The 23,365-nt window shown below is 41.2% G+C and overlaps 1 protein-coding gene across 15 annotated transcripts in view; it reads left to right on the top strand.

The window, feature by feature from the left end:
• Positions 1 to 23,365, top strand: part of epb41l2 (erythrocyte membrane protein band 4.1 like 2) — a 50,809-nt gene that overhangs the window by 10,226 nt on the left and 17,218 nt on the right. For 14 of the 15 annotated variants that reach the window (XM_051410126.1, XM_051410125.1, XM_051410122.1 and 11 more), the window contains exons 2-14: positions 6,103 to 6,332; positions 6,464 to 6,649; positions 7,944 to 8,192; positions 11,535 to 11,639; positions 11,817 to 11,859; positions 16,095 to 16,170; positions 17,609 to 17,705; positions 17,840 to 17,964; positions 18,084 to 18,171; positions 20,591 to 20,743; positions 20,951 to 21,048; positions 21,610 to 21,782; positions 22,826 to 22,899. In XM_051410126.1, the coding sequence (XP_051266086.1) occupies positions 6,117 to 6,332; positions 6,464 to 6,649; positions 7,944 to 8,192; positions 11,535 to 11,639; positions 11,817 to 11,859; positions 16,095 to 16,170; positions 17,609 to 17,705; positions 17,840 to 17,964; positions 18,084 to 18,171; positions 20,591 to 20,743; positions 20,951 to 21,048; positions 21,610 to 21,782; positions 22,826 to 22,899 (1,683 nt within the window). In that variant the 5' untranslated portion in view covers positions 6,103 to 6,116. Of the gene's footprint in view, positions 1 to 1,837; positions 2,075 to 6,102; positions 6,333 to 6,463; positions 6,650 to 7,943; positions 8,193 to 11,534; positions 11,640 to 11,816; positions 11,860 to 16,094; positions 16,171 to 17,608; positions 17,706 to 17,839; positions 17,965 to 18,083; positions 18,172 to 20,590; positions 20,744 to 20,950; positions 21,049 to 21,609; positions 21,783 to 22,825; positions 22,900 to 23,365 lie in introns of those variants that run through there. The other variant, XM_051410113.1, reaches the window with a different exon arrangement.

Raw genomic sequence — 23,365 nt, 5'->3', positions numbered from 1 at the left:
TATTGGGACTGTGGGCATGTAATTTGAGCAGTACAGCCATATTCATTCAAATTAAAGCTGTGTGTGTGTGTGTGTGTGTGTGTGTGTGTGTGTGTGTGTGTGTGTGTGTGTGTGGGGTGGGGGGGTGTATGGGTGTATGAGGGTAGAAACCAGCTGGTTCTGACAGCTAATACACCGGTCCGCACTGCACGGCAACCATGTGCACACACACATGTGTGGATAAGATTTATAATGTTGTGATATAAAAACACCTGTTACTACTTCCACACACGGGCTGGTTAGCCTGGTTCCAGACCTCTGATTCACTGCCCATAACTCACATCTTATCGAGTGATTCAGAAGTTTGTGTTGCTCTAATCAATGGCTGTTTCCTCATTTGGAAACACAAGCTAATCAGGGAAACACAGAAATTACATCTACTGTAACTGCGCCAGAGCCAGAATCTAAACATGTTAGATGTCTTTGCTGTTCTCTGCCCATTGGCTTTGTGAATGTTTTTTATTGCCTTGATGGAAGATGAAGTGACAGAGGCACGGCTTGGTTTGATGGCTGTGTATTTTGAAATTCACAGAGACAATGAAATAGCTCGACACAACATGGAGCAAGTTAACTGCTTCTAGCTGCAGCTAGCAGAGTGTCTGGGTTAACAGAAAATGACACAGAGCGGATGGATACAAGCGTCATAAGTATCATTTATAGGGCTGCTGTAAGCCAAGCACCTTTCTTCAGTGGGTGTGGTGCATCAGTAAGGATGAGAAGGAGGGAGGGAAAGTAGCTCTTGCAGGTCCTGTAGGTCTGGCATGTAATATCTGCAGTAAATCTGGTGTGGTTTGAAATGGGTTTATGCACAGTAATAATCTCTATTGTCACTTCTACGCTCGTCCACTAATCTGTATTTTTTGCTGTGGTAATCTCTTGTCTCCATGGGGATTTATGTTTGTAGTCCATGAATGTCGTTGCCATAGAAACAAGTTCCTCCCCTCTCTGCCCCCATTCTGCCCCTCAGAGTAGGGGTGGGTGGGAATGTATGTTTTTTTTTTTGTGAGAGTTGTCACATCTGCTTTATCAGATAGTAAAAAAAAGTGAAAACCAATAAAGCCAGAAAGGTAACTCTGTCTTCTCTCTCTATTTCTGGACTTTAACACTCAATCCTCTGTCTGTCTCTCATAAACTTCTATCTCTCGGGCCACAGGCCAGGTCAGGAAGTTGTTGTTGCTATGACGACAACGCCTAAATCCCAGACGGACAGCAATGGAGTTTAAGTTGGGGACCTGTAGTGTTTGTATTTGAGTGACGTTTGCAGCTGCAATATGGTGTTTGTGACTGTGTGAAGGGTAAAAACAGCAACCCTTTAAATGAGGAAATGAGGATATGGTCTCATTTGGGGAATCTGGTCAGTAAGTGTTTCTAAAAGTTAGCAATACCCCCAGGGATTTTTAGCCAGAGTAGAAAAATCTGGTGGGCGGAGCACCTTCCCTGATGTTATTGTCTGAGAGGTTTCTGTTTATGTATTCAGTAATGCTGTTTTTCCCTATAATGTAATGTATACATGCAAAATATTGCAGGCAAAAAATGTGAAGTAATGGCTCTATGTTGTTGACATTCCCTGAGGTATTGTGAATTGTCCATGCTACTTTCCATTAGTAATCTGGCACAGTAGGCATACACAGTTGTGGTCTCTCTCTTCATTTCTCCTTCATCTATCATCTTTCACCTCTCTGCATCTCTCTCTTGCTCTCTTTTTATACACTCTTCTTTACCACCACCCCACCCCCCACCCACCCTGTTCTCTCTCTTTTTCTGCCCTTGTTTCTCCCAGCGATAGTCTCAAGGGAAGCAGGCGCGGAGCTCTGAGGAAGAGGAGAGGATGGAGGAGAGAAAATGGCAATGACAGTTTTGTAGGGCAGGCTTTTGCTAAGAGGTGGGGAACGCAAGTGAAGGAAAGAGACAAACGGAAAGTTATAGGCAAAAAGAAAGTGAGAATAAAGAGAAGGGTAACGGTGAGAAGAAGTAAAGAGAAGAGACATAAGGAAAGGAGTTACAGGGAAAAAGAGAGCAACAGAAGCAACACTAGGTAAGGCCATTAGTTGTGTCCATCAGTTCATTTAACAGTTCATTCATTTAAAAAGCAGAAAATGACACGAGGTGTTGGAAGGATGGATTTAGTGTCTTGTGTAGTACAGCAGTAAATCCTGAAGGAGCTATTTAATGAGGTAAAGTTTAAAGGGTCTGTTCAGTGTCAGTCCTTGTATAAGTACATTTTTCATCTTTGCTGTGACAGTCATGTGCAAACAACTGTTCATTGAATGCTGGAAATTGTGTCAAGAAAACATCAACATCATATTCTAATCTGACTGAGTAAAGCAAATAATAGGATGAAAAATACTAAAACTAAAATAAATACTGATAAGCTGCTTGACAGCATGTAACCTGCTAATATTTAAGCTCTTAGATATCAATAAGATAAAGAACTAAGTTGAGATATGCTAGTGAGTGTTTCAGAAAACAACATCCCTCTCAAGTACATACACAAACAAAGAAATGCCTCGTCTAATTCAACTGGAAATAGTAGCTGTGTGTCTGAGTTTATGTTTATCTTGACTCTGCAGGCTTTTCTCTTGCCTATTTGGACAACTGGGTTACTTGAACGCTGCTAATTGGCTGTGAAATAGCGAGATAAAACGTCCCAACAGCATGCACAGCACTCGCCTCTAGACAAATTCTGCAGATACTTTCTTGATGAAACAAAAAAAACAAAAACACATAACAACTGACAATAGACAATAGTTAAACCCATGTCATTCAGGAGATAGATGTAGCCCTGTTGTATACAAGAATACTGCACTGTGATGACGACCAGCTTCCCGACACTGACTTACTTTAGATGATGTACCGATGCTTTTACTGCCATAAACCATTTACTGTATGTATATGCTTATATATATGTATGGTGTGTGTGTGTGTGTGTGTGTGTGTGTGTGTGTATACACACATATGAAGAGAGGGTGTAATAATGCCACTGCTATTGTTTATATGGACTGTGGGAAGAGGAGAGAAAGAGGAGGGGTTTGGAGAAAGATAATGTGAGTGGGCGATTGGAGGGGATTGAAAGGGGGCCCAGAAGAAAGGATTGAGAGAGGAGAGAGATGAGTGCAGAGATTTAGTGAAAAAGAGAAAGAGGCACCCTGGGCTGAAGAGCAGAAGGGAAAGATAGAAAGTGGTAGAGAGCGAGGAGAGGACGAGTTAGAAAGTTGTGAGAGAGGTAGAACAAGGTTCTCGGTGTTAAGCAGTTGTAGAGAGAGAGGCTGGTTTAAAGCAGGCCTAAGTGGCCGTGACGAACATCTTGCAAAAAAGCTGCACTCTGATGCCAACTCACACAAACACACACATAAATACACTCCTAGCTAGTCCATTGAGGAACACCGTGTCTTAGAGGGAACAGCAGTAAGGTAGCAACAGACCTGTTTTGATCACTCTAGGGTTGGAAGAATGAAGGAGCAAATTGGGCAAATCCATTGCGTCATACACAGGGCAAAAATATTTCAGAAATCCCCCTTTTTGGACATTTAAAACCCTACGTAATAGTCTCGTCATGCTTGCATGGTACACAGCTATGCTTTGGTCAGTGCCAGGGTGTTTCAGCATGGATTAATTCAGCAGAGACTTGCTGTGCATGCTGTTGCTTTACAGTGTACACTGATCATACCCTGCTTCAGCTGTCACAGGTCCGTTTACTATTGGTGGCCATGCCTGTTTTTTTCAATGAGGAACTAAAATAGCTTTCCCCTTTTTTTTCTTTGAAAACGTTTTGATTTGTTGACTTAAACTGAAAGATATGTGAATAATGAAAATGACATTAATATGCTGATATTTAGCAGGTACGTTTACCATGTTCATCTTCTTAGATGTAGTTCCAGCATGTCAACATTTGTGCAAAACACAAAGTGCAGCTGATCATTAGATTTTAGGGCCGTCACTTCTTCCCAAAATCATGTTTTTTTTCAAACGACACGCGAATCGTTTGAATGCCTTCGATCAAGCGATCTCTAAACACATTGTACAAATGTATGACACCACTCAGGCAAACATAACAGAACAACTATACTATAGGATAAGCTTTTGCTCTTACTACACCAATGGGCCACATATCCGCATATCCTTGCATATAAATCTTGCTCTCTTAGGTGATGGCATTTTCATGAGATTATGGTGAGGGTCCATCCAATAGTTGTCGAGACATTTCCCTCATAAACTATAAGTATTACCAAAGTCATTCATCCACTAGCTAACATGAATGTCTGTACGACATGTAATGGCAATCAATCCAGTAGTTGTTGATATGTGTCAGTTTGAACTGAAGGGGCGGACTGAATCAACATCTGGCCAACAGACCGACGCTGCCACACCTACAGCCACACTGACAGCATGGCTAAACATGACGTCACTATAGTACTTGATTTAAAAGATTTGCACCTTTAATAGGCTTCAGTGGGCTGGAGGCAGAGTGCTGTTTGTTGTGTAATGTCACTGGGATTCCCTCTTTATGAGATATCAGTTGTATTTGACTTGTTTCTCCTTATCTGCAGAAGCACGGTGTTATTTGGCCTCTCTGACATTTGCACACACCTACACACACACACACACACACACCTCTCTCCATCATCTCCCCTCCTCCCCTCTCTACCTCATTAGCCAATCATGCGTAAGGAGACCTGTTCTATTTTTACTCCCGCCCCCTCCCTACACACCACTGCTGCACTGTTAACAACTGTGTGTGTGTGTGTGTGTGTCCTCTCCTCTCCTCTCCTCTCCTCTCCTCTCCTCTCCTATTGAAGGTGGCAGGGCAGAAAAGAGAAAGTCAGAGAACTGGTAAGATGGTCAGAAAGTAAAATGGAGGCGACGTAATGAATAATAGAATCAGCGAGAGACCCAGAGAGACACAATGTGAGGGAAAACAGGCTGAAAAAGATTCAGAACAATTGAAAGGACAGAGAATGACAATGACTTCATAGTGTGTGAATCATGTTTAACCTTCAGCCTGAAGCTGCTAGTGTACAAAATGCTCAAACACACAACCACCAGACCAAAACAGACTGTGCGGGCAGGTAGACACCCTCAGTGGGTTGGTTTGGACATTTTGACCTCAACTTCCCCTCAAGACCAATGTCATGGTCATCTAGTGTTATCAACAAATTAGTGTCATGCTGAATAACTATGTCTGTTGCTGTGATGGGTTGTGTGCGGACAGTGCTGCCAAAGATATTTGGGTTGAAGAGTGTGTTGACCGCAGCTGCAGGGTAAAACCAATGAGTCAGATATTAGGACTTGAGTAATTCCCCCTGTTTCACTCTCTCTGTGTGTGTGTGTGTGTCTGTGTGTGTGTGTGTCTGTGTGTGTGTCTGTGTGCATGCATCAATGTGTGCAACTTCTTGTAACCAGCTGTTGACTGTTGAGCTGTTTACCCAGATGAAACTCATTGTGTGGCATAATGACATCCTAAAATCTTGTTTAAAACGTGTTTTTGTGTACTTGTGTAAAAGAGGTGTGGAGCACTCCAATCCAACAGCTAATGTTTTGAACAGCTCTGAGCTAAGGGCCATATTCAGCTGACTTATATAAGCCTAATATATTTAATTTTGGTATTGTATTCCCTACATGATGTTACTAAAGTACCTAATAGCTTTATATTTCCAGAGATATTTTGTCTACCATTCTGTCTTCTCTGGCATTGTAAAGGGAAACATAGATCCCTCTCAAAGAGCATACCATGGGACCATGTGGCTCATTTATTAAAGATACTCCAGAATCCAAGTTGCGTACGATGAAAAATTTATATTTGTGCCAAATTCAGTGGAGCAGTCTGATTTTACTCCAGCTCTCTGTGATATAACAGCAGCCAAAACAAAATGAATTCCATCATTTTTGTAGTGGTTTTGGCATATTCTTTCAAGATAATGATCCAGTGAAACAAACCCTAAATAAAATCTGTGTATCATATTCATAATAAAAATACTTATTTGGAATAATTTTGTCACCATGTGATACTTCGAAATCGAAATCAAATCTAATGCTCTTCCATTGCTCTCCCTTCTCGTTCTGCAGGTTGACGGGTCATCATGACGACAGAGGTGGGCTCTGAGACAGAGGTGAAGGAGAAAGCCGAGGAGTCAGCCGCTCAGCCGGACCAATCAGAGAAGGCCAGGGAAGAAACCCAGGAAGTAGCGAACGCTGAGGGAGAGGAGAAGGAGAAAGAGAAGGAGAAAGAGGGGAAAGAGGGAAAAGGAATATCTCGATACCTGCCAACATGGCTTAAGAAGCAGAAGTCTCTCCAGGTAAAATTCGTATTATAATTATATTGTAATGGCTGATTAAAAAACACTGGTTAAATTATTAAGCAGCAATTATTTAATGTACCAATCATAACGTTTTTAATGTCTGTTTTTTTTCCCCCTGACCCATGAAGACCTCCCCAACCAAGGAGGTCTCATCCACAGAGGAAGCCGTTAACAAGGTGACACAGGAAGAAGAGGGGCCTGCCCCAGAAGTGAACGGTCACGCAGAGGAAGTGGAAGAGAAAGAGGCAGTGAAGTCTGAGCAAGTGAAGGAAAAAGAAGCAGAATCTCATTCCAACGCCAGCGCAGACACTGAGGTATCAGTCACACCTGGCCCAATTTCTCCCCACACCCCATCAGTGCACATGCTGGAAGATAAAGTAGACAGGGGTTCTCCCGTTAGTCTGAATGCAACTTAACATTTTCGGAATTTACCTTTTTAATGCGCCGTCTTGCTGAGTCGTTTGATTGATTGATAGATAGATAGATAGATAGATAGATAGATAGATAGATAGATAGATAGATAGATAGATAGATAGATAGATAGGTGAACCAACAACCAGCTAGCCGGCTAGCTTAGCTTAGCATAAAGATTGGAAGCAGGGGTAAATGACTAACCAACAAAAAGTTATTGTTTTTTTGTTTTTTTAAGGAGGTTTAGTGCACAGTCACTTCCTGGATTGTTATTGTCACAGTGAGGTTGTCAAGCAGTCAGCAAGAGAGTCAAGGAAGTTACTGCTCCCAGCCAAGAAATAGTCCGGTACACGTGGATATACTATCAACCTTCTCATCTAATTATCTGCAAGAAAGGAAAACTTCCTAAAATCTTGAACTATTCCTTTAAAGGCCAGTGAATGTATACTGCAGTAGACTGGATCATCTATAAGTACTGCTCTTCAGAGGACATGCCTTTGTTGTTTCCTCAGATTAAACAACAGCAGTTGCATGCTGTACATAAGTATACACGGAATGGTTGGACCGTTTTAGATTATTGTCAATGCAGTGTAACATTATTGCTTGATGTCACAAGCAGATTAACTCGGTAACCACATAGGTGAAAGCAGCACCAAGCCTATTTCCTTACAGTAAACTGGTATTTTGCCTAAACAAATGTCCCTCTTTTGCCTCAGCCAAGAGAGAAAGAAACACATTTGCGCATGCACACACGCACGCACGCACGCACGCACGCACACACACACACACACGCACGCACGCACACACACACACACACACACACACAAAGCCATTCTTCCTCATACACATGCACACACATAAACTGTTCCATCCAGTGATCACATTAAGGCACCGAGGCCCACCCAGTGACATCAACATTTCAGTAATCAGGCCAAAAGAAACGCCTGCAGTTTCTAAGAGCAGATTCAGACTAGAGGGGGAATTACGAAAGGAGAGTGATAGAGAGAAGCCAGTGTTCCCTCTTACTTAGTTTGGGCAAACAGTCGGATTTTAGGTGATTTCCTTCATACTGACCACTTCTGACTTTTTTAAGAAGATTGTAAGTTTTTGCATGACGACCACAGTGTGTGTGTGCGCGTGTAGCTGAAGTTTGACACAAGTTTTCTCCTTTTTTTTTTTCTTTGCAAACTCCATCAGCCTGCCAAGGAAGAGAAGGTGGAAGAGAGTGCTGAGAAAAGTCCTGAGGTGACAACAGAGGGAGAAGGAGCAGAGGAGCAGAAGAAGGAGCAGGAAGGAGAGGTGGAAGGTGTAGAGGAGGGAGGAGGAGGAGAAGGCCAGACCTCAATTTTCCAGTCTCCTCTTCGCTTGGTTAGGAAGACCAAGATGAAGCTGGTGGTGTGTCACGTGAACCTCCTGGACGGGACTGACTTCAGCTGTGAGGTGGAGGTAAGACAAAAAAACAACAACTCAGTGATCAGACGCACACGCAATGTAGAGTGTGAGCATGGGTGTGGGGGAGAAAAGAAGTTGGGGAGGGTAAATATCTGTGAATATCTGCAGTTTTTAAATTAGATCATTAAAATGTACTCCCTCAAAGGTCTTGGGTGCAGCTCATGGGTGCATTTCCACAACATTTATTTTATAAATGAATTTTGTTGACACCTTAATCTTCCAGCGTTCTGTCATGCAGCTGCAAATAGTTAAAGCAGCCTTCCCACTTTCCTTTACATCTGTTCAGACAAAAAAAAGAAGGGAATTGAGGTTAGGTCTGTTCTGATCTCATGTGATCAAACCAATGTGCCATGGCTGAAGCATACTAAATTGCAGAATGCGAAAGAACATCGAGAATGTTTGTAGCGATAATGTTTTCATCGGTGGAAGATAAAATAGTCCCTTTAACTAGCTACCGACAGACAGAACCGACACAGCGTCCGTCAAACGTTCCTTTGCTGGTCAAGAAGGCCACACGTGAGTGCCAGTGTGTCAATGATGTAATCACTAATAGGATCAGATCTAGTGTGTGTGTGTGTGTGTGTGTGTGTGTGTGTGTGTGTGTGTGTGTGTGTGTGTGTGTGTGTGTGTGTGTGTGTGTGTGTGTGTGTGTGTCTCTGTGTCTCTGTGTCTGTGTCTCTGTACGTATGAGCGTGAGGGTGTTTTAACTTTTTGACTCAAAGTGCAGTTATGGCAGAAGCACCCGCTCACAGTGTCTGGGCGTGGTTTAGGGGATAAATGCAGAGCAAAGCAGAGCGCACTACAGGGGCTTGTCTGGTGACCAGAACACACACACACACACACACACACACACACACACACACACACACAGAAACCTGGCAGATTATGGGGGTCTCACCAGATTAGTTTTCTGCATCTGTTACTCCCTAACAAGCACGTGCAGACCCCTCTACACCACACACTCAAACATACTTGTACACACACTCACAACATCTCGTGTTCTTCGTGCTGGGGTAACAATTTATCAGCAATAGTGATTTAATCTATAGTAGCACGTAAGTGAGTTTTTATTTGGTACTTAATTCAGTGTGAGAGAAGAATAAATAATTTTACCAGAAATGTTACTGTTGCTTATCATCCAATGCTCCTTTTAACATGTGTGTTTTTCTCATTATTACCACAGCTCATGGTAAAAAACACATGTTTCCCAAGCAGTGTGCACTTTTTTAGCAGTACCCCTCCTCACATTCCCACACTCACTCACATTCACTGGGAAGCTGCCTAGAATAGCCACCGTGCAGGTCCACTGGAGCTGTTTACAGTTAAGTGCCAGGTTCAAAGGCCCCTCAACAGAGCAGTGAGCCTTTCTCATGTCTAGATTTTTCCCATTTGGCGTTGGGATTTCAACTGGCAACTTTACCACAGTGAGCCCTTCTCCCTTATCTACAGTATGCCAACGCCCAACAGCGTGCCTGTGAGTGTCTACGGTCGTTTGAACAGTAGCTGCTTTGTCGCAAACAGAAAACGCTGATACTGCAACTAACTGCTATTGTCCTGAAGTACACACACACACACACTCTCTCTCACACACACACACACACTCTTACACACATATCCATCCATCTCTCCCTCCACACACTAGCATGGTTAGATCGCGAGAGGGAGAGATGCACAATGCATTCCAGAGATTAAATTTTCTGTTTTGCCCAGCAGGCCTCCAACACACACAATACCACACACACACACACACACACACACACACACACACACACACACACACACCAGTTTCTACTCTAACTCTGTGTTCATTCTTCTATCATCCTTCTGTCCTATTTATTAACTGATTGCATCACAATTATTCCAGTGTAATAACTTAATTCATATTTTATTAGTTGTAGTTTGTTGAAATGATTCTTGGTCCAGACCTTTCTTGACTCCCTTTAAATGCTGTGTTTCAAAGGGGAGTCTTAGTGTCACATGTTGACTTAATGCTGTTTCTAAGAATTTCATTAGTATTGGTTTCAGCAGGATTTTAGTGTCACACGGTTTAAGTACCGTTTCATAGAATTTCATTAGGTTTCAGACATGAGTCAAGTAGCATTTGCAGATATTAGGCACAGTTGCTTTGGGTTTGATGCATAGAGCGGTGCATTTACTGCCACTTGTTGAAAAAACAAGATACAGACTAGTGCTTACATGATCATTATATGGTTTCATTCTTCCCCATGATTATGTTTATATGTAATTATAGCAGGTACTTGGTGATGTAGGGATTCAAGGTAATTCAACGTTACAGTTGTTTATGTTGCTATTACAAGCTGTAAAATGGGAACGTATTTTCCATGATCAACTGATAACTTGGCAATATGTAAATTGGCCTCTCACATCATCATTGTCTGTCTCATAACGAGTGTGTGACAGACGTCCAGACATTTGTTGATAAAATTAAGGAATCTGTAACTTCCTGCAGCCATCAGACTTTTTTTCTTAGGTAGTGCCTTGCTTGGAGGCACAGACACAGAACCCCCGTTAAGGTCACATTCTCACATTCTTTGGGGCGTTCAGAATGCAACTACACTGTGAGTTTCTGTATGCGGCCCATGTGCTTGACCAAGTATAGGAAAATACCGCAGATGTTTTCAGCTGTCCCAGGACAAGAAGAAAAATGCACTCTTTCATCCTCTTTCCTTCCACTTTCACCACGCTCCCTGCCCTGTCTGTGAGTCTGTCTGCAAAATGCCACTGTCATTTGGTATGTTAGGCTAGACTGTGCTGCCTAACTGAGAAGAAATGAATATTATTTATGTCATTCTTTCTCATCTTTTTCTCTTTTCCACCCTCTCTCTGTCTGACCTTCTGTCTGTCTAAAGGGCACCGTTGTGTGTTTGTGTGCATGGATGTGTGCTAAATGTCATTGTCATAGTTGAGTGTGGAGGTTTTTATGGATAAGCCTCCCATCGGGCCTATGAAGGAATGTGTTGCCCAGAGACAGATGGAGAAATTGAGAAAGGAAGCAAGCGAATAATGGAACAGATGTAGATTAAACAGAGACGCATTGATAGAGGTTTGAACAGGGACTTTATTAGTGTCTCACTAGACCATACAAAATTACTTAATAAATTATTTTCACAGGGTACACTTATTCTTGTGATCATATTTCTCAAGCTTTAAAATTACATTTGAAACTTGACAACTAGAAACATTATTTAGTAACTTTAAGTATTGGTTTTCCATCACAATGTGCAAACTTTAATCTTTGTGTTTGAATCTCTCTCTCTCTCTCTCTCTCTCTCTCTCTCTCTCTCTCTCTCTCTCTCTCTCTCTCTCTCTCTGCAGAAACGTGCTAAGGGTCAGTACTTATTCTTCAAGGTGTGTGAGCACCTCAATCTACTGGAGAAAGACTACTTTGGTCTGACGTACACAGACAGCCATGAACAAACGGTATGTATCCATGCACACGCATACACAGGATGTATTGTATGCCAAATAAGTCAGCAATGTTCACATATAGAAACTCCAGACATGGATGTCTGTACAGTTTCTTGTGACACTGTTTCCTGATAGAGGTTAACTTTCTTCCTGCTCTGTTTCTCGGTGCCTCTCTCTTGCTCACTCCAGTGTTGGTTGGATCCCACGAAGGAAATCAAGAGACAGATACGCAGTAAGTTTTATTTTTTCAAATCACACTCCTGCTGCCTTCCATCCATCTCTAGCTCTCTAGCCCTCAGCCTCCAGGATGTTTCACATAATACAGGGGCCCCAACTTCTCAGTCACAAGGCACTGAATTAAATATAAATATTAAATTAATAAAAGAGTTCAAGTATCCCCAAGGGAAAAGCATCACAGTTAAGTCAACAAAGCCAGAGACACTTGAAACCAAACGACAGCCGTCTTGCCAGAGCTGGCAGTGTGGAAGAGGTTACCAAAGTGTGATCGTTCTGCTTCATTATTCATCGATCTCTTTATTACCTGTTGTTAATTTATAAATGCGGTGCGAGGCGTGTCATCTCATCTTTTGTTGATAGACAGCTATCAAGCGTGTGGTGCAACCAAGCATAGTTGAGGCTTATTTTTGAATGCACACATGTAACAATTAAAAAGGTATCCTCCTGACATCATTACAGATTACAATGGCAGACAGGATCATGTTAGAATTTAGATCAGTCAGGTTGCTGCTTTTCCAGTTTGTCATGCCAATTGTTGAATATTTGATTTGAGGATTTTTTTTTTTAATGATTAGTTTGTGTGTTTTTGAAGAATATGCCAATAATTCTAGCTTTTTTTCCCCCCTGCTTATTTCTTGCTTCTCCTTTCTTACAATACAATCCGAACAGGCTTTAACACTAAAAACTTAAAGTCACACTTTTAAGAGGATGCCCTAGTAAAAACATATCATTTTGACTCATAAAATGTTATTTTAAAATTAGTACATGAGGTAGTTTCGTCTGGGTGTATTCAGACTGTGTGTGGTTTCGTGTGTATGTGTAAGCAGCCCAGAGTGTGTGGTGAACATGCATGCCTGTGTTTTTGTGGCAGTGAGTGTGCCTGTGGTTCGTGGATGAGTGGTATGCAACTGGCCGCATGTGTTCATTTGTGTACATTTTTCTGTGTGTGCGAATGTTTGCAGTGAGAGAAAGATCATGTGTGTTGCCTATTTCTGCCAGACACACAAATGACAGGTTTGACACTATTCTGCTCTAAACTACCATCAGTGTACGCTCGGCCGTCACAAGCCTGCGTCACTACATACTGGGCTGGGACCTAAACATTTGTCATTGAATGTTTTTTATGGGTCCTTCAATTATTTTGGAAAGATCAAAGCTGCTGCATGTGCTGTGCTTTTAAAGCCTTGCTAGACCACCCTGTGATCTAAAATAGAGCTGTTGCAATCATCATCTGTAAGAAGACGACTGCAGCGGTGTGGGTATTGAGGTTCTGTCTATGCTTTTAGGGACTCCTGTCGGGGCTTGAAATTCAGTTATTTCCTCAGTGTCCCACAACTGTCCCCAAATGGACGCGCTTTTTTCTTTCTATGTGGTAAATGTAGTTTAATAACTTTGGTTCAGTAACACACTTAATTGACTCAGTCTGGTCCGCCATGGAAGTTTTTTCCTGTCCTTATAGCTGAATAAAAAAATTAAATCACCCTAGGTGTTTGGCCACAATCAGTCTTCATTAGTCACTGGTTGAGTTACTTGTTTATTTCTAACTGTTTGATTAATAAATGCATTACTGCAAACTGCAATGTAAATGTAAAAGGCAATGGAAATTTACATACAGGCTTTTTATTTATACATAATTATTATTTAGCCAAATAATCACATACTCACCACAGGTACATCGCATATTTGAAGTAAAAAACATCTAAAAAGAATCTACAAAGGGAGGGAGAAGATCAAACGGACTATTTAAATATTTACAAGCTCAAACAATCTATTTACATATAAGCTACAGGAACACCCTAATCCAGAGATCTCGGCAGGAAGAGTGAGACAGAAGGTCAAATGTGCGCCACACGCCACACCTACTGACTGCCTTAACACGGCGCAAGAGGACACATAGAGACCCCGGTGAACTCACATTTTTCAAATTTAAACACCTAATAATTAAAAATATATATATATTCAATGACACATAAACATAGTAATTTCATTTGTAAGGTTGCATTTCTTAACTGTCCCAGAATTGTCCCAGACTATCTTTGTGTCCCAGGTGCTATATTTATTGTCCCTGGGACATCGGGACATCCTTCATTTCGTGCGCTGATTCCTACTTGGAGTACAGCTTACTATGGTCTCATCATGGTTTGCAGATGGGGTCAGATCATGTAAAAATAAGATTAATCTGATTAAAATAAAATAAATGATCAGCCACATAAAAGGATGGTGAAGAAAAACATGTAGGTTAGTTGATGGAAAGTTGGGAAAATGTTAAATGTTGTGACAGCACAGCTAAAATAGTAGGAAAATAAGGAGAATTTAATCAACTAAGCTTTAAGAGCCAATAAAAATAAAAATTGAAACCAAATATCTTTGCTGTCTGCAGTCAGATCCACCATAAAAAAATAATACAGAAGTTAGCTCCTTCTCAGATTTCACTTTGACAGATAATGAGAACAGCATTTCATCTCACTCTTAAAGTAGGGCTTATTGTCACTGAAAGCCGAGTAGGAAGGCTGAGAGTCTGAATTTAGTCCAGTCAGTAGACTTCTTCAGTGCGTGTGGCTGCTGTTAATGTTTAACTGCAGCACGCATGTTCTCTAAATAATCAAACTAACTTTTACAGTGCTGGGTGTCTCACCGTGCTGATACTGTCAGTCCACTGTTGTAGAACATTTGTAGCCAGTTCAGTTTAGCTTAGTTTAAATAGGTTTAATAGTTTAAACCTATTTAGCCTATACTAAAGTAATAGGATTATAAGGGTAAATATTTGATCATTTATGGTAAAATTCCTACATTCCTCCAAGTCAAACATTTAATTGAACATATGTTTTTTTTAATATTCTATAGAAAGATATGCTTTAAAGGAATAAGTCACCCACAAAAGGCTGGGTGGGAAAGATCTGTGGATGAGATGAAGGTGTGGAAGAAGCCAGGGGGAAAGGTCAAAAGAAAGTGCTAATATGAAGGGAGTGGAGGAGAAGTAAGGAATTGTTGCCAGGAAGAGTGTAGTGGATCTACTGCAGGGAGGAGAGGGATAGGATGTATGTGTATACCAGTAACAGTATGTGTATATTCTATGCGTCATGTGGCAGATTGATGGCTGGCACGCGGTTGTGTAGAAAGATGAACTGGTCACCAGAGACTCCCAAAGCACTTAGTGCCGCCAACAATATATAAAAACTCTCACTCTCACTCCCAGACACATCAACACACTTCCATACTCACACAGCAACACACACACTCAGGTTAGGAAACAGGACTATCTGCACTCAAGATTCCTGTGGAAAGAATAAGAAAAACCACTAAATCAGCATAAAATGGAAAACTGATATTTCACCTTGTTTTCACCTCATGCGTTGCATCTTTTTGAGTTAGTCGCAGTGAGAGCACCATTGTTGAGTTTCCTCGTGTCATTTCAGTGTCCACTATTCTTCCAGCTCCTTTGGGATGCAGCTGTGAAGGCTCTACGTCTGCACGTGTGTGTGAGGTCCTGTTGCTGCGTGTGCACGTGCGCATGTGTGTATACATAGATGTGTGTCTGACCTTGGTGGAGGAAATGGTCTCGGTGTGATGTCAGCTTTTCCCGGATGGAATTTTCCAGATGATGTGATCTCCATCTTTATTTGAGTGTGTGTGTGTGAGTGTGTGTGTTTGTGTGTGTGTGTGAGTGTGTGTGTGTGTGTGTGTGTGTGTGTGTGTGTGTGTGCATGCATGAGTATGTGTGTGTGTTGTTGGGTGGAGCCAAGCAATACAGAATGGGTGTAGATGGAGACAGTGGTAGGCATGGTGATATGGGCTCCTGAGGGAATGAGAGAAGGAAATTGGAGCCAAATGATGATTGATATGAAATGAGTGCTGTCCAAAAGGAAACCATATTATGACACAACGATATTTGAGAAGATATTTTGGCGATTTAGCTGGTGATAACATTCCTCATGATGATGCTGAACATTACAGTTTGCTATTTGTTGAAGCCAGAATGACGTTATGCCATACCATGTCTGCTGCTGCTGTATTTGTGTTGTGCGTGCGTCCGTAATGTACCAGGCTTAGCAGAATCTAAAAGCTGTTCTGCATTAAGCAGATGGGTGACATGGGAATAGGGATGGGTGGAATTGCATAGAAATACAGGCAACTCTCAATCAATCAGTTCTTCTGGTTCAAATATATGCATATCGCCCTGTACTTATTATACATATGTAATGTTATTGTGCTGTAAATCTCTTTCTCCAGGTAACAACTGGCAGTTTGCATTCAATGTCAAGTTCTACCCTCCAGACCCCTCACTGCTCACTGAAGACATTACCAGGTACACACACACACACACACACACACACACAAACACACACACACACACACATACACGCATACACATACAGATGTACCATGTAAGAGATGTACCAATGTTTACTTAAACCTGCATTAATACTGGACTTACATTCACCTGATGAATATAAGTCCAGTATTGACTCTTTCTTGTTGCTTTTTTTGGTCTTCTCTAAGACTCTCTCTCCCTGAGGAAAAACATCTGTCTTTTTAGATGCTAAATGCTCCACTATGTTCATTTCCTAGTTGCCAGTATTGTTTGCTGCGTGGTGCTTGGCAGGTATTGTCAGTTTATCAGAGTTTTTTTTTGCTAAAAAACAACTGACAACTGCTGCTGGAAACGGGGTTGATAAAATCAGTGAGAGTGAAACATTAATGTTGGAGGCTTTAAAACCAAATTAATGAGGTGAAAGAGGCTAAAAGGCTCTGTAGAACTGTGGGAAATATATAGATTCACATGTCTAAGGAGTAACAAAGAAACGGACACAAGTTGGGTTTGTGCATATTGTTAAGTCATTTGTATCTGTACATATGCGCACACACACACACACACACACACACACACAGGCATGGTCCAAGCACACAGCATTTAGGTTGGAGTGTATGTCTAATGGAGCGAACAACTTCTCTGATGGTTGTACTGAAGCTAAAGGCTAATCGAGGACACAAACACACACACACACACTCATTAACACGCATACACCCACTTAGACCAGTACCAACAACTGACCTGCATTGAGTGGCGACAGGAACTGCTATTTCTTCTCCAACACTATAGGTGTCTAAATTTAGCCTGTATATCTTTTGTTAACTTTCAATAGACACATTAAATGCAGTTTAATTTCTTCATCTTATCCTGGGTCAATATATTTTACCAATGACGAGAAGCTCTTTAACTGGATGACTGGAGTTTAATTCTCCATGTCAGCAACTGTCCCACTAAAGTGACTTTGAATGACATTTTTCAGTTGTCAGGATGATACATTTCCCAGCACCCTGAGGTGTCCGAATTAGTCATCCACACAGAAGCTCTATTCACATAATGAATCCTTCCAACGTTCACTGCAGAGGACAGTGTACACTGTCTTAAATCCGCACAACCACTGGGCAGTGGATGCACAAGTTATGCAACTGAGTCTGGGTATGTCATGGTGAGGATTAGACATAAGGTTATCCCAGCAAACCAGTGTACCAGCATACTAAGGAAATTATAGAACAAACACAGCATCAACAAAGACATTTAATCCACACCAGCTGACCCTGTGCTTGTGCCTCACAGGAGGAGAGGCAATTTGGCTTCTGGGATCGCTTTATTATTATCATGAACAATGGAGCCAGTTCCAATTAAAAGAAAGGCTTAGAACAAGTTTTGTTTTTTTAACCCTAAAACCCAGCCTGTTGCCCTTTTATCTCTCCTGTAGGTACCTGTTGTGTCTGCAGCTTCGTGAAGATGTGGCTTCTGGACGACTGCCCTGCTCATTTGTTACTCACGCTCTGCTGGGGTCATACACACTGCAGGTAGAATACACTATGTGTAGATATGTCCCTAATGCCCGTGCTTGTGTGGTGTGCAGGTTTCCAGATGTGGCCCGCTTATGTGTCTCTGTTTATGTATCAGTATATATGCTGGGCTGCATCCTTCTGCTTTACAGGCAGAATTTGGCGACTATGAACCCGACCAGCCTCGGCCTCATGACTACATTAGTCAGCGGACCTTTGCGCCGAATCAGAACAAAGAGATGGAGGAGAAGATTCTTGAACTCCACAAGTCTCACAGGTCAGAGAGAAGAAGGCCATGTAGTCTAAAGTAGTCAGGGACAAATATGTATGTCTTTTTCTTGCCATTAAAAGCTGTCGATATGCTTGCTTACAGTATGTGTGTAACTATGTGTTTAGGGGAATGACACCAGCACAAGCCGACACCCAGTTTCTAGAAAATGCCAAGAAACTGTCCATGTATGGGGTGGACCTGCACCATGCTAAGGTATGAATAAATGAATGAATCCTCTCTGTTTCCCCTTTTCTCCTCTCCTCCCCATTGTTGTTGACATCAGGTGATTAGCACAGCTTCTTTGATGTGGGAAGAGTGTGTCTGTGTGTCTGCATGTTTGTGTCACTGTATCTGTTTGTGTGTGTGTGTGTGTGTGTGTGTGTGTGTGTGTGTGTGTGTGTGTGTGTGTGTGTGTGTGTGTGTGTGTGTGTGTCAGCTGTACAAACACTCAGGGAGGCCATTGCCATGGGAACAGCCTGTCTCTCTCACTGGGATAGCAGGTCATCAGCAGACTGCGTGCATTTTTCCATGTGTGTCTGAGTATGTTTGTGTGTCTTTGTGCAAGCCGGGGAGGAAGAATGAGGGAAATATGCATGAAAGGGAGAAAGAGGGAGTCTGAAAATAGAAAGAGAGGATGTGCAGTTGGGATACATAGAGGACAAAGACATAACAAACAGACATTAGGTTAGAGTGAGATGGGGACAGATCCTTGAAAGAGAGAAAGAGGAGAGACCCCTTTAAGGGCACGCTCTACTTGTTTGCAACACAGAGCGAGAGAAGCAGGGGAAAGATGAGAGCAGCAGAGAGAGCGTTTCAAAATGTTGAAAATCTTTTTATGGCATACCAAAGTTGTGGGAATTCAAGGGGCAGATCTATTTCTGTCCTGTGCCATTAAAGTTTCAGGACCCCAAGGCCCAAAAAGGAATCTTTTTCAAATACATACAATATGTCAAATGATCAGAATCCTTTTAAACAGACACAAAGGCACTTTTTTATGTTTAATAAAAATAAAATTTGACAAATTTTAACAACTTTAAATTGTTGAAATTTAAATTACCTGATTATCAATTTCAAAAAAGACATTTCATAATAAAATGTATATTTCACCCACAAAGATTGGTCAAATGCAAGGGTTTTATAGGGCAATATTGGTTTTACTGGTGTATTTGTTATTACCAGCAGAGACAGGCCACACCTATTCATCATCATCATTTTGGGACACAACAGTGTTTGATTACCAGGATTAATAGACCATCTTGACATGTCGGAGTAAGAAAACAGGTGTAAATAATAAAATATGATAATATTAAAGATGGCTGAATTCCTTTTAGAGGCTTCAGTTTCAGGTTCCTGGTCTTGTTCATGCTTGCTCACTGTCACACACTGAACAGTTGACATAATTCTGGATTCACCATTAAGCACTGGCATTTAACAATACTTTAGGGAGAAATCCATCCATCCCACCACTGGGTTAGGAGCAAAGCAGTCATACAATGTAGAAAATTGTCATTATAAGATAAGATAAACTTTTTTGACCCTACATAGGGAAATTGAAGTGTCACTGCAGCAGAAGCACAAGAACAGATACACAGTGAAGATAAGTAGCTTTAAAAAACAAAATGAGGCATAAAAAGTCTCCCTAAATACTCTATACTCTACAAAAATAGTAGTTTTAGGGCGTGTTGAGAGAAAAATAGAAGTAAGGATACGCAGAACAAAAATTGTATACAAAAATAAAAACAAAAGTTTCTCTAAAGAGAATTGAATCGGGTGTTGGGTAAAGTGTCTTGTGTCTGGAGATAGCAGAGTTACAAGCAAGAAATACATTTGCACTTTTAGCAGCAAAAACAGAGTTACTGTGTCAAAGTATCTGGAATACCAAGACAGTACTGCATAATGTAACAGTTGTCGTGTCATTAACTTGCACTGGTCTGCTGAGAATTAAATTTGAGCTTGAAAAGTCAATACTAGACAACTATAGACAAAACAGTAGGTGCATTGAAAATGCAAATTGCAAAAATATAGTCAACCTGCACTGTTGCAAAATAGTTGCCATCTTTCATTCTGTGTTCAGTTGTCTGGCATTACTTTCATAATTGAGACACACTCTTCCAGAGTTGTCTTCTTGCTGCAGACACTGAAGTTTCGTTGTTTACTTACAGAAACCACTTAAAGCAAATGGGAAATTGTTTTCCCACAGCATCCATTTTGCGCACTACATCCAAGCCAAAGTGCTAAAGTGTATCTCTACTAGGAGCACAGAGATCGATGACCAGCTGATAGTAGAGCAAGGCCATGTTTGTGTGTCCTAGTAAAACTGTCCGTTATCAATATATTGCATCTTCCATTAGTCCAACCGATTTTTCCTGTTAATTTGCTACTGTGATCAATACCCTCCCTCACCATTACCAGATGGCCTTGGACTTAAAAGCTTTGTGTGAGTTAGTCTGTCGGCTAACCATGTTAGAGTTGGACTGAGTGTTTTTTTTAACGGTTTGTTGTTTACCTTTAGCAGACTACTTAATGATCTGATTTAGACAAACAGGTAGCATATACAGATGTTTCACAGAGATTAATTCAAGATTTTCCTAATAAAATGTGTTTTGTACACATTTGAATTTGACTGTTTTAGGATTCTGAGGGCGTGGACATCATGCTAGGTGTGTGTGCCAATGGACTCCTGGTTTACAAAGACAGGCTCCGGATAAATCGTTTTGCTTGGCCCAAAATACTCAAGATTTCATACAAAAGGAACAACTTCTACATTAAGATCCGACCAGGAGAGGTATGTACCCCCACACATGCACACACACAGGCTATAAAAGAGATTTAAGAGAGATTTACTTTGTCCTATGCAAAAGAAAAAACTAATAAAATTATTCTTTATAGTGTTAACATAACAGAGTACTCATCATAACATACTGTTTTAGATCTTTCTTCTGTTGTGGTCAAAACGTCTTAATTTCTTCTTGCTTTTGTGTATCTTTGATAGACGGAGCAGTTTGAGAGCACGGTGGGATTCAAACTCCAGAATCATAGATCTGCCAAAAGACTGTGGAAAGTCTGTGTGGAGAATCACAGTTTCTTCAGGTAGAAATGCACAAATTCAAATACACACTATGAAGCACATTTACTGTGTGTGCACGTGGATTTCAGAGGTTATCCAGTCTGGAGTTTAGGGGAATCGAAACAGCTTGTTGGATAACGTTCAATGAAAAAATTTGTGCTTTATCAGTCTCAACAAAAAGCTGGCTATCTGTCCAGACAATAAGTCGAGAGAGTGTATCTTGTGGTTGTTTAACCAGTCTGATGCCCGGGGCAATGCATACACACACACAGACATGCACACGCACACATAAACGAAGATGAACCAGGTGCCCATCATTTTTCCTTTTGTAGTGTGTGCTGTGGGTGCATGTTTGTATGTCTGTGTGTGTGTGTGTGTGTGTGTAAGAGAATAAGAGAGAATAAGCTTTAATATCCTGTTGAGGGAAGAGTTGCTTGCAAACATTTTTGCCCCCTTTGCACATGCACATATAGTTGTGACTGTTAAATTTTATTACAAAGTAAATCCCTCTGAATAAGGTTTCAAATTCATGCTCCCCAATTTTCCCCATTCTTTCCCTCCCTCCCGGTATCTCTTTTCTCTAGGTTAAACGCACCAGAACCTCCCACCAAGGCCCGCTTCTTGACTCTGGGCTCTAAGTTCCGTTACAGCGGGCGAACCCAGGCCCAGACCCGTGTGGCCAGCTCCCTCATAGACCGACCTGCACCCAACTTTGAACGCACCTCGTCCAAACGTATCAGCCGCAGTCTGGATGGAGGTAACGCACTGACAAAGGAACACAGAAAGATGACGGTCCAGCTTCTCTCTAAACAATATTTAATGAATGGACAGATGAAAAAGGGGTGGAAGGACTGATTGGCAGATGGAAGTGGGGTCATGGATTGATGGTTTGCCTGTGGTTGTGTTTGTGTTTCTGTGTGTGTAAAAAAGCTAGTGCCTGACCAGATACAGGAAATAGCTGGAGCATATGTTTCCTGTCACACAGTGAGAGACAGAGGAGGAGAAAGAAAGAGATGGAAAGATGTGTAAAAATGTGTATCTAAAAGCAAAAACAGCCCTCACAATGAAAGAAATACAGCCTGTAGATACAGTATATAGTCACTCTCATATCAGTCAAACAAAATGGAAAACTGAAGCACAGATCACCAAATTCTCATGTTCTTTCATTACAGGCAGCACAAAATTCTGAAATTACTGAGCTGTCATCACCTTTAATCATTTAACTTAATAACTAATATCTTCTTAAATTCTACATAACCAGTCAGCCATTTTTACATCAAATACATATTGTCTCTGGCAGACAGTACACACCGTTTTCTTGTGGTTTTCCGGATCCCACCTCATGCAGCTGTGCACTGTTTGGCATGTGTCAGGTTATTCTACCATCTTACATTGTCCCCTGCTGGACACATTATTCCACTGCAAGCCAGCATCCTTTTTAACTTATTGCAGACTTATATCTCAAATTAAGTCTTTTTTTTTTTTTTTTTTTACTATACTACACTTTTTCTTTATTACAAGACCAAAACATAGTGTGTGAGAAGTTGAAATGACAATAATAGCTACAACATTTATGTCCTGCCTAAAGTAGTTATAAATAACTGTAAATTATTGGAATCAATTTAGTTTGCCCTTGTATGGGAGTGAATTAAGAGTCAGCTCTGATCCTCATGTATAGTGATAGATAGATACAGAGTGTTTTATGTCCATGGAAAAAAACAGTGATCTTGAACTGAAGTACATACAGTAGTTGTCAGGGGAAGACTTTTATTGTGTTTTTTTGTGTTTCTTTCTCCTCAGCACCGGTGATCAGCATAACTGAGGCCGGCAGGGACACAGCTGAGAACGGACGTGAGCTCCACTCTGACTCTAAGGTGAGTCTATTTTGTCTTTGTTTGGAACTGTTTATATGTTTGTGTATCATAGAGAAAGATATTATGTACATGGGTGATGGCAAAAAAGTTTTTTCTAGCTGTGACATTTTTCGTGTGCATAGTATCTATAAGCTGTATCTAAGGTGATCTAAGTATGTATAAGCTTAATTTTGCATTCATGAGTCCTTAGTGTGTGTAGTATTCAATATTTTATTCATGATAACAACATGCATTTTTCCTGGGTTGGTGTACTAATATTATAAGGAGGAACCATGCAGCAGTATTACTGTGGACTAGTCCAGGACCACTAGGCAGTGACGGAGCAAGAATTGAAAACTTATATATATATAGTCATAAGCTTTATATCCTACTATGGTACCACGCATAGTACTGGGGCTTTTCAGAGGGTCACAGTGCTTTTGTCTGGATACTACCAAGACTTAAAATCACCTGTAGGTGTGGTTAT

This window comes from Dicentrarchus labrax, unplaced genomic scaffold, assembly GCF_905237075.1.
Source record: "Dicentrarchus labrax unplaced genomic scaffold, dlabrax2021, whole genome shotgun sequence".
NCBI lineage: Eukaryota > Metazoa > Chordata > Actinopteri > Moronidae > Dicentrarchus > Dicentrarchus labrax.
This window is presented reverse-complemented; position numbering and strand designations above follow the sequence as displayed.